This window comes from Diospyros lotus, chromosome 3, assembly GCF_014633365.1.
Source record: "Diospyros lotus cultivar Yz01 chromosome 3, ASM1463336v1, whole genome shotgun sequence".
In the NCBI taxonomy this organism is placed as follows: Eukaryota; Viridiplantae; Streptophyta; class Magnoliopsida; order Ericales; family Ebenaceae; genus Diospyros; species Diospyros lotus.
The window spans coordinates 40,293,500-40,305,028 of NC_068340.1; the positions used below are offsets into that span (position 1 = coordinate 40,293,500).

Here is an 11,529-nt window from a genome sequence, read left to right on the forward strand (position 1 = left end):
TTTATGTTCCAATTCTGTCTCTACTATCCTGGTGATTACATTATAGATAGAATCAACTTGTGTTTATATTTTATTGAATGGATGGTGAAATTTAAGTTTATATTTAATTAAATATTTATTTTTTATAAATTTTTATATTAAAATTTATATTTATAAAAAAATCTGTATATATTTTTTATTTATGCACTTTTTCCGTTTTTATTTCTTTTTTTTTTAAATGTCATTCCCAGATTCCATTTATTCATTCCCGGTTCCGTTTCCGTTTCCATTTTTGGGATCCAAATTATCTCTTTTTATATGTTTATTTTGGAAAATTTTCAAATAAATCTTATTCTTATACTTAGAAAAATGTTAATTTTGTATTAATTCTGTAAAGAGACTACATATTAACTAACCTGAAGAAGTGATTTTGTAATTACAAAACATCACACCCTCTCCTCTAACAATCGTCTATCTTGCTGTGGCCTCTAGCTGGCCGTTCATCGCCATTTTCGGCGGCTGTTGTCTCCATCTCAACCACCTCTGCCTCTGTCTCCACCCCCTCCTCCCTGAACTTCTTATTAACGTCGCTCCTATAAAACTTCCAAGTCCTAAGCACCAAAATGGCAGAACCCAATGCACCAGCCACTGTCACCGCTGTGATTATAATGAAAGCCAATTTGAAGCACTCCTCTCCCTTGCAATCCATGTTGTTGTTGTTGCCCTTCGCAGCAAGCCCTAATGCCTTCATCTGCTTCTCAGCCTGTTCGTCATATAAACCACCAGTGACTATCACATTGAGCACATATGACCCAACTGGGCACGCCGCTACCCCAAAATTGGAGAGCGAAGAGTAGTATTTGAGCCCAAAAATTTCAGAGATGATAGTTAGAAGCAATGGGTATTGTGCGCCAAGGCAAAATCCAATGATGATTGTTGCTACGTAAAGACCATTCCAAACATTGAACGCGATAAGGATGTAGCCAATGCAGGAGAAGAAGAGGACGACAGTGAGTAGTAGAGGTCGTGGGAACTTGTACTTTGTTTGGAGAATTTCAGAGGCAAATCCGGCCACAACTCGACCCAGAAAGTTCCAGATGCTTATTAGTGACACGAAAGTGCTAATGCTTCTAGATGGGTATCCGAGGGAAGCCCCGATTTGTCCTAGGTTGTCTACGGCAGTTAATGTGCCTCCGATGCCGCAAATTGATGCGAAGATGATAATTAGCATGTCGATGCTGAAGAGTGCCTGGAAAATTGTGTAGTCTTCGCCTCTCTCCGGTGGCCGAAACACGTCTTTGAAGCAGGAAACTGGAACTTCTTGCTCTGTTGGTGGCGCCGTCGGTGTCTCGGTACTGATTTTCAACTGGGCTGGAACAGTCGCAGCTTGTTTCTTGCTTTTCCAAATGCTGTATTCTTCCTTGATCACTGGAGTGATTGGGAGAAGAAGCAGGATGAGGACGATGACGGCGCTGCTGACGTACTCAAGTCGCGTGAAGTGGACCATCTTCTGAACGACAATGACGATCAGGAGAAAGCCAGCAAGAGCCAGTGATAAGTAGAGGAACTTGTGGAAGACTTGGAGCTCGTTCGGTGGTTGTGGGGCAACTCTGATAATTCGAATGGTTCGTAGGAACACGATGGATATGGTGGGGGGAAGCCAAGCGATGAGCAAAATGAGAGCGCTGGCATTCTCGGCGCCGTAGATGCCGTGGTAGAGCTGCGTGATGATGGCGCTGCTGAGGCCGAGGAAGCCCTTGAGCAACCCCAAGACAACGCTACGACTCTCCGGGAAGTTCTTGACGCATGTGACGAGCGATCCTGTGTTGGCGAAAGCTTGAGAATTTGAGCCCACAAAAATGTACAGACACATGTGCCAGATCTGGGGTCTGGCTATCCGACTGGTGACGGCAAGCCAGACCATGAAGAAGCCGAAGAAGTTGAGGACAACGCCCATCGAGAGGACCACCCATGGCGGCGTGACCTCGTTGATGAGGCCGGGAAGGATGCCGACGTTGGCGCCCAAGTCCTTGAAGAAGCTGAGCAGGAGAAGGGTGGTTTGGTCGTAGCCGAGGGAGGATTTTAGGTTATTGGAGTAGAGGCCGAAGATATAGGTCGCACCGGCGACGGACATGATGAGGGCAGAAGCAAACATCATGAACCAGCGGCCGTTGAGGATTTGCAGGGTTAGGGCCCATCCGCCGTCGACTCCATTGACGGAAAACACCATCTTTTTACACAAACAGGCTTCTGAAACTCCTGAACGCCTTTAACCGTAACTCTGCAAAAATTATATATATAAGGCGAAATCCATGTGTTTGTCCAGCACTTTTTCATGATTTGATTTCTACTATTTTTAAGTTAATTTATTTTTTATATTTTAATTTTCTTAAGTAACAATTTAAATTTTTTATTATTTTAATTATACCTTTAAATTTACATTTTCAAACCAATTTAACCCTTATAGTTTTACGGAAATAACAAAATATGAAAGTACATGAATAAATATGGATTTAGCTCATATACATATAAAGTTATTGGGTTAAGGGTCAATGGAATATAACCACTCTTAGAATAAAAATTAACAACTCTCTGCTAAATGTTAATGTTATTCAGGCACTCATTTTAATATTGGAGTGATATTTTATATTAATATAATACATAGTATAATAATATATTAGTACGTGACTCCAAATGTCAGTATCCAAATAATATTTTTGTTATATGTATATATATATATATATACTAATAATTTTTTTGTCATTTTTCTCCAATAATGGTAGTTCTTAGGTGTTCTTTATTTTATCATTCTAATGTCATTTCTGGATTATTTTTAGTTTTGAGATAAGTATTCGTCTTCCTGTTAAACTAGTTTCTATATATTATGAATCATTTTGTTTTAACTGTAACTTTATATTGTATAAAGGATCGATATATAAGAAAAGAATTACTAGATGATCAAATCTTAGATTTTAAAAGTACAACTCTCTCACTTTTAAGGGTCCTGGAGTTCAATGTCAAGATTATAATAGGAGAAATAAATCACGGAACCCAACAACGAGAATCAAACACGGACCTGACGCTGTCTATATAGTAGCTAAAGTCTAAAACTCTTTAAGTTCTAATTTATGCACGATTTCAACCGCTAAACTATGCTCGTTGGGGCACTAGATGGGATGGCCAAATCTTAATCACAACCCTCATTGCACATTCTTCAGATCATTGATATATAAGAGAACAAATAGATGTTAAAAGAAAGTAAAATTGACACTCGTAATCATAACAAATAATCGAAAATAAATTATCGTTAGCACAAAAGCAGTACCTTTATATCTTTTGAAGTTACGAGCCTGAATAACAGAGACCGCTCCACGAACAATTATGATAAAATGAAAATAAAGATCAAACGAACGAAGGTTTTAAGAGTTAAACGTGAAGGGAGCGAGAAAGAGGTAAAAGAGTTTCCACAAGCCACAATATTGTAGCCGTAACGAAGGGAGCGGGTCATAACGTGATCCGTTTTGCGATCCATCCACATGAAAAGGTGATCCGATTTTTGCTATTCATCCGTTTTTGGTTGCTGATTTATTCTTATTATTTGAAGAGTAAATGTGTTTTGGTCAGTTGCGCGCGCGCATAGGTAGGTTGTATGTATATATGTTTGTGCATGTCTATGTATATATATATATATGTATGTATGTGTATGTACATGCATATTTATTTGTTTGTATGTGTACATGGGTCAAACTCATAATTTGTAGGCTTAACATTTTTTCGTTCCTTCCAATAATCAAAGGAATGGTTTTAAGGACCTATAATAAAAAATGTTTACTATTCATCTCTAGATCAAATTAATTTATATACTTTTCATCCCTGATTTAATAGTCGTTAATTGACTTTATGATCGATAATCAATTTCTAATTTTTGAATACCCGATGAATACAAATTACCTGTTATAATGCATATACGTTTTCAAGAAAGAAAAATTAATGCATTCATTTTTCGTATTACAAACTTAATCAGCTATCAATGTATAACTCCAAAGTTTTAGGGATAACATTATTTAAAATATATAATTTTTTTTAATAAGAACAAATAAAGATAACCAATTCACACAAAACTAAGCAATCAATAGCAAATTCATAGTTAAACATGAATCAGATAATTCATAACTAGAGTTTACTCCCCCAACTTGAATTGCAATAATAAAATAGGATTGTTATGAATACCTATAACTCCACAAATCCATAGATTTACTGTGATCTGCTAAAACAAATAAATGAGCATACCATATATATTTATTTATATATATATATAAAGTTTTTTTTTCACACCGAAGAAAATTCATACAAGTTATAAAATAAAAAGATGCGTCTCAAGAGTACAAAAAGTACTCCTTACTCAACCATCTTATCATAGACTCGCCTAACAACATTCCACAGTTTTTTTTTTTTAATAATAAGAACGCAACCAAGAAAAATTCTGCAAGTTGTAAAATAAACAGATGCGTCTCAAGAGTACAAAAAGTACTCCTTACTTAGTCATCTTAACAAATAGCACTTCTTGCAATGATAAATCTAAATTAATCAGACCCCTTTGGCGCTTATTACTGTTTGCCTTAGACCAATCTATCTGAAACTCATCAGGATCGTACTGTGAAATATAAACGTGTAATTTCTCTAACAACTCCTTAATGTTGGATGCAGAAATAAGAATCTTTCTTGCTGACAAAGAAATGAACTTTTGGTCCACAACCTAATCAAGAAAAGAGAGCAACCCATCGAAAAAATGGTTAACATTTAACAGTCCAGTAGATTTGGTATGAAAATTTATCTTGGCCCAGGAGATTATACAAAAGATTTCTTCAAGTGTACCAAAACCTCCTAATAAAGTAATGAAGGCGTATGACTGATAAATATTACAAATCATATGCTCAGACATAGAAGTCGTTTCTATAAGTTGACCGCGTGTAATCCCGAAAATGTGTGGATCAGCCAAAGGGATTGGCATTACACCTATCACATATGATTTTCCAAAATGTGCAACTTGTGAAACACAACCATTTAATCCACGACTTCCCCGTTCATATACCAAATTAATTTTTCGCTCTCCCAATTTTAGGCCAAATTCACTTGCTGCAAATGTGTAACAAATATTGCTCCCAAGTTGAGAGTCACATAGTATACATATGGTATTGATTCGATAAACTAATTGGCCTTCCATTTACGTTTATTCTTTATGTATGCCCTAATTAGAAAACAACACAAAAGAGATGATACTGAGCTAAAAAAAAAATGTGGCTTGCCTCATACAGATACGAGATCTCTTATAAGGCAGTGGAAGTCACCATTCCAACAACCACACTTGGCTCGAGGCGTGCCACGAGTGTAGGGTCACGTCTGACTTCTTTTTTTTCAACGTTCGGCGTTTCTTTTTTTCATCGCTTGGTGCCTCCTTTTTCTTTATAGGGTAGTGTGTCGTTTCCTTTATAGGGCAGTGTGATTGCACTGCCCGAGAAAAGTGATTGCCATCAGTGTTAAGTCTATCTCCCTTTTTTCTCTATCTTTTTTTTTTGTATATATATATTTATTTATTTATTTATTTAAAAAAACAAATTTTTATTTTATTATATATTTTTATTTTATTTTTTTAGAGTTTTTTTTTTCTTTTCTTCCAATTAAGGATCAAATGAGTGGTTACCCACCTAATCGTATAATAACTCTCATTCATTATATCACTTTAAAGTTATTTTCAAAATTATGTAAATTGATTTTTCTCATGAATGCACATACATATTTTGAAAATATATCATCCAGAGGTGTTGGTTTTACTATATCAGAGTACGACACATTAATTCGCACAAACACCTTACACATGTCTGGTTTAATTTGATTCTCAATAATATAAACTAGCCTAAAAGATAGAAATTTAAACTTAAATATGGATAAACCTATAACTTCTTCACATTTTGGCTCTCGAATTTTATTCTCTTTTTCATCTCAGGCTTCTTCTTTTCTCACATCATTTTAGTCCAATTTTTCTTCTATGATTGCTTGTACCATCCTAGGTTCATCAAGTCTCTCAATTGGCTCATCATTCTTAGAGATGGATGTAAATTGGACCAACTATTGACCTATGGGTGCATTGAATGACGATTTTCCCCCTTCGAAATTTTGATTGGATTGGTTTGGAAACTCGCCAGGCTCACTCACACTCAAGGTCTGTGTAAGATCAATTAATTGTTCTAAAATATCACCTCTATGGCCCTAGTGGTTTGTTCTTGAAATGCAGCCACTTGTGCATTAAAACTCATTTGACCTTACATAAACTCCTAAAATGTGTGTCCTCTAAAAGATTTCCATCCTGAGGTTGATAAGTATCAGATCTAACCCCTTGTTCTAACTCGAATCGGTGAGATATTGGAGGAAAAGGTTCATGAGATTGGAACAAAGAGTCATCGCTCCAAGGATAATTTCAATGGTCATAGGAACTGAGGTAATCAGTGTAAAGATCCAAGTCGTAGCCCGACAAATAAAAATTCTCCCTCTGATTTTGGTTAAAAGAAAACCTCTCATTGTTAGGATCGGGAAGGCCAAATGTATTAGAAGACACAGAAATCCTAAAATATTGAGACATAAAGAATATGAAAATGATAATTCAACGACAGATAATGATACTAAATAATCAATTAATGTTTCAATAATCATACATGACCGTAGTCTCTTGCACTGTTCAGTAATTAATAGTTATCTAAATATTTTTTTATTAATTTTTTAATTTAATTTTTTATTTTTTATTTTTTTCAAATATATATATTTTTTTGAAAATATTTTTTAATTATTATTATTATTTTATTTTTTTTGAAACAATAAAACAACAACAATAACACACTAAGTAAAACAACTAAATTACCAATTTAATCTCCCCGGCAACAACGCCAAAATTTGGTTGCATTCTCACCCTGCAATTAAAATACAACAAAATTTATATTAGATTTTTTTCTTTTATTTTGGTAAGAAGTTTATGCTCGCCAGTGTACGAGTGTAGTTGTAGTCCAAATTTAAATTTGTATTTTCTGAATGAATCCAAGTCGTCCACTGAGAGATTTATTTATGGCAAAAGAAAAAGAATATCACACACAAACACACGTAACTGGATGAATTGGCAACACGACCCTTTTTTGTGGAGTTTTAGATAACGGATGCTAGGAAATAAAACAAGGCAAAAATTAAAATAGACACTGAATTTGAGATTATAGAATTGGATAACACTTGAGTTAAGACAATCTCATCACCAACCCGTTGATCCCCAATTTTTAATAGAAAAGATTAGTAACATTAATTTTATTTCAGATATGAAGATCTGTTATTAAATGCAATTAGAGATTATGATAGTTCTAGTTTAAGCAATCACATACTTGATATGCGGGATTCTAATTTAAGCAACTATCATAAATTCGATTGCAATTAATACATAAAAAAATTAAATTAATCATTCAGATTTAAATATGATAGTGTTTTCAGTTCTAGTAACTTCCATACGTAGCATGAAAGCTCTAAGTTAGGCTTACGCTCCAATCCAAACCTAGTGATTTATCAATAATTAATACACACTCATACTAAAATTTAAATTAATGTCACTTATTTAAAGCACAGCTTTCTTTGAGAATCATTGGTGTTGGACACTGTTCTTGTCTTAACCTAAAATTGGATTTAGCTACTCATATTCATTTAAAAATTAATTGACAGAATTTAAATGACGTAATTTAATTGACAGGAATTAAAAAAACAGAAATTAGTCGGCCATTTAGGTGGTTGATAATAAAGTAATAATAAATAACATGAGAATTCAAAAGAAGAAAGAAAAGAAGTAAGATCACAAGAGAAGACAAGAGAGAAAAGAAGAGAGAACAAGAACAATTCTCAAAGAGAAAATCTAAGAAAACAACTAAATTTTGATTCAAAAATAATAATCACTCCTTACAAGTGCAACCAAATGAGCTATTTATAACCCACAAGATGCAATAAAAATCACACAATTTCAATTATACAACTAGACATAATTATATCTAACGGACACTCACACAACTAAAATTAAATGAATTTTATCTAAAATACACACCTAAAGTTAAATGAAATTTAGTTAAAAGTCACACATAAAGAAACACTCATAAAACAAATATTTAAAAAAAAAAATAAAAAATAGATTTTTACAATTTGTGTTTTGGGTCTTCTTTATGTTGGATTTGGGTTTTTCTTGGGATTAAAATACTTGAGACTTCTTTGGAATTAAAATGCTTGGGCCTTCCTTGGAATTAAAATGCTTGGGCTTTATTTGGAATTAAAATGTTTAGGCCTTCTTTGGTAGGACTCAATTTAATAGTTGACCCAATTGTACTAGATTTTGAGTAGTAACGTTGACCATCTGATTGACTCTTTAACATCTTCAATTATTTGACAAATATCAATTTATTCGTATCATCCTGACAATAGTATACAATGTGCATAATTATTCAAATTAAACATTAATATAAGATAAAAATAGGGATATAATTCATTAAGATTTAGAAAAATTAACTCCTCATCATTAATAGATGCTTTAAATTTGCCTCATCAGCACTGCTACGTCATGCCACGCCACGCCACATCACTCATATTATCCTTGTCAGCACTACCACGTCATCACACACATATATATACATATATATATATATATACACACACACCCAGCCATGGCTACTACCACAGTTGGGCTTCCCCGACCGTGACCATAGGGAAGCTAGGTTCCCCGACCCAACCGTGGCTGGATCCGAGAACCCAACAGTTGAGCGACTAGGGGTTGGGGAACCTTACCGGGGGCCATGGCTGGGTTCCCTGACCATGGTCATTGGCTGTTAGGGGTTAAGGAACCCCCGAACCTTGGTCCCCGACCCCTAGTTGTTCCTCAATCACTGGAAGTTGGGGAGCTCAAGTTTCCTTGACTGCTTGGGGTTGGGGAGCCTAGGTTTCCCTAACCCTCAACAGTCAAGGAACAGATCTGGACGAGAGAGAGGGAGAGAGAGAAAGAGAGGCATCTATGTATGGGTTTGGTTGAACTTACCAGTTTGGTCGAAGACCCGATTTTGTATAAGTTTAAGTACAAGGACAAAAGTATAAGTTTAGCATGTATATGTATATATGTATTTGTGTATGTACATGCATGTACATATAAGTGTGTATGTATGATGTTATGTGTATGTATTATGTATATATCTAATCTGTGTACACATGTTATAGGCAAAAAACTCTTGTACTTGCATGCTTTTTTATTTAGATATTTAAATTTTTTATTATGTCAATTACATCGCTAAATTATACAATTTTGAATCAATTGTATTTCTGAACTTTTTATTGTTTTAATTACATTATTAAATTATATAATTTTGAGTCAATTATACACCTTAATAAATTTGTTAAGATAATGAATTAAGCATTATTTAGATAGTAATAGAAAAAAAAAAGTTCAAGTATTTAAATGAAAAAAATATGCAAATACATAAGCTAAAATGTATATTTGGCTAATGTGTATATATATATATATTCTCAATGTACATGTAAAATGTTTTATTTTTTTATTTTATATATCTACAACACGATAATTTTATTAAATAGAGTTCGATTTTTTTTTTAAAATAGGACTAAATTGTAATAATATTAAAATTTTAATAATTGTTATAAAATAGATTAAAGTATAAGAATTATTTGTTATGAAATATAAAATTGAAGAATTAATGGTGTTACTTATCTAAAAATAAAATGATAATATCAATAGAATTGGCATCAATGCTTATTAATTAAAAGCTCTATTTGGACATTTAATTGTGATATTTTTAATAATATTTGTACATTAATATATTACATGTTTTTATATTAATATAACATAAAATATAATACATTAATATATAAATTGTTGAAAGATATTTTGTATGCACTATCATTAATTGTTAATGATTTTATTTTGTTAGTGTTGAGGCAATTTGTTCATATTAATTAAATTTTGATTATTAACAAAAAAAAATTATGATATATATGTATTTATTTATCATATAAAAAAATAAATTTAGTTTGAATTAAAAGTGGGTACAAAAAGTAAATTTATTTTGAATTAAAGGTGGATTGTCTTTAAACATATTTTTTTCTTTTAATCATTTATGTTTCAAAAGTTTATGTTTGAATTTTTATTTATTGATAAATATTTGTATTACTTATGCAAAAAGTATATTTATTTTGAATTAAAAGAAAATTACTTTTAGGCATGTTTTCTCTTTCTCATACAAAAAATAAATTTATTTTGAATTAAAGAAATTAGTTTTAGACATGTTTTCTCTTACTCATGCAAAAAATAAATTTATTTTGAATTAAAGAAAATTAGTTTTAGACATGTTTTCTCTTACTCATACAAAAAGTAAATTTATTTTGAATTAAAAGAGATTGTTTTTAAACATGTTTTCTTATTTTAATAATTTATATCTCAAAAGCTTATATTTGAATTTTCAAATATTGATTTCTCATGCAAAAAGTAAATTTATTTTAAATTAAAGGTGATACATGTTTTTTTATTATTTGAGAAAGTATAAATATTTTTTTAATTTCAAACTTTATATTAACCCTTTCTTTAGTGGCTAAAATGCTTATAAATACCCTCTAAACTCATTTTTTGAGTATTCAAGTACTTACATTGCATATCCAAAGCACCCGAAAGCTTTCAAACAAAACATCCAAGTAATTCGAGGCTTTTGAAATATTATTGCACATCCACCGAAGAGTCACAAGGTAAGAGGAGAAAAGTTCTTCAAGTCTTCTACGACAAATCCAAACTTTTTCATTTGAGGTTATAAATTTTTTTTATTTAATTATTATTACCTTGTATAATTTGTTCTTAATTGTTTATTTGTGTCCAAGTGTGGACAAATTATTTGTAATATTAAAATTATTATTGAAGATTGTATAAGTTTCCTAGATCGATTAAAATTTAAGTGAATCTAGTTTCCAATGTGAGGTAGGGAGAAAATCTTGGTGTTATGATTGTCTAGAACCTGTTATAATATAGGTGTGTATCTAGTTTCCAAAGTGAGATAGTGTGAAAATTTTGGTGAAATTATTTTAGTGGAACTCCAAGGACAATTAGACCTCGGAAGAGTGGACTAGATGTATATGAAGATACCGAACCACTATAAATTGTCTTATGCCTCATTGTATTTATTTTTATTATATCTTGTGACTTATATTTATTATTAATATCAAATATATATTTTTCAATAAAATTATTAATCGATAATATTTATTAAAATTGAAAAAAAATTTAATCACTCAATTCACCTCTTATCTTGAGTGACAATACCCTAAGGGACCAACAGTTAGAATTGTCTAATAATATGGTCAATTATTTTATAAGAGATGTGCACAATATTGCTAATAATGGTTTAACTAATTGTTAATGAGATATACACATCGATTTTTTGGACTTGGGTATGTGTTAAGGCAAAATGTAGACCATTATCTAATTAACCT

General features: G+C 32.1%; 1 protein-coding gene across 1 annotated transcript; it reads right to left on the minus strand.

The window, feature by feature from the left end:
- Window positions 1–439: 439 nt before the first annotated feature.
- On the minus strand, window positions 440–2,209 carry LOC127797004 (uncharacterized). Its single transcript, XM_052329396.1, has one exon. It carries the CDS (start codon window positions 2,207–2,209, stop codon window positions 440–442), a length of 1,770 nt encoding a protein of 589 aa, XP_052185356.1.
- Between the last annotated feature and the right edge of the window lie 9,320 nt (window positions 2,210–11,529).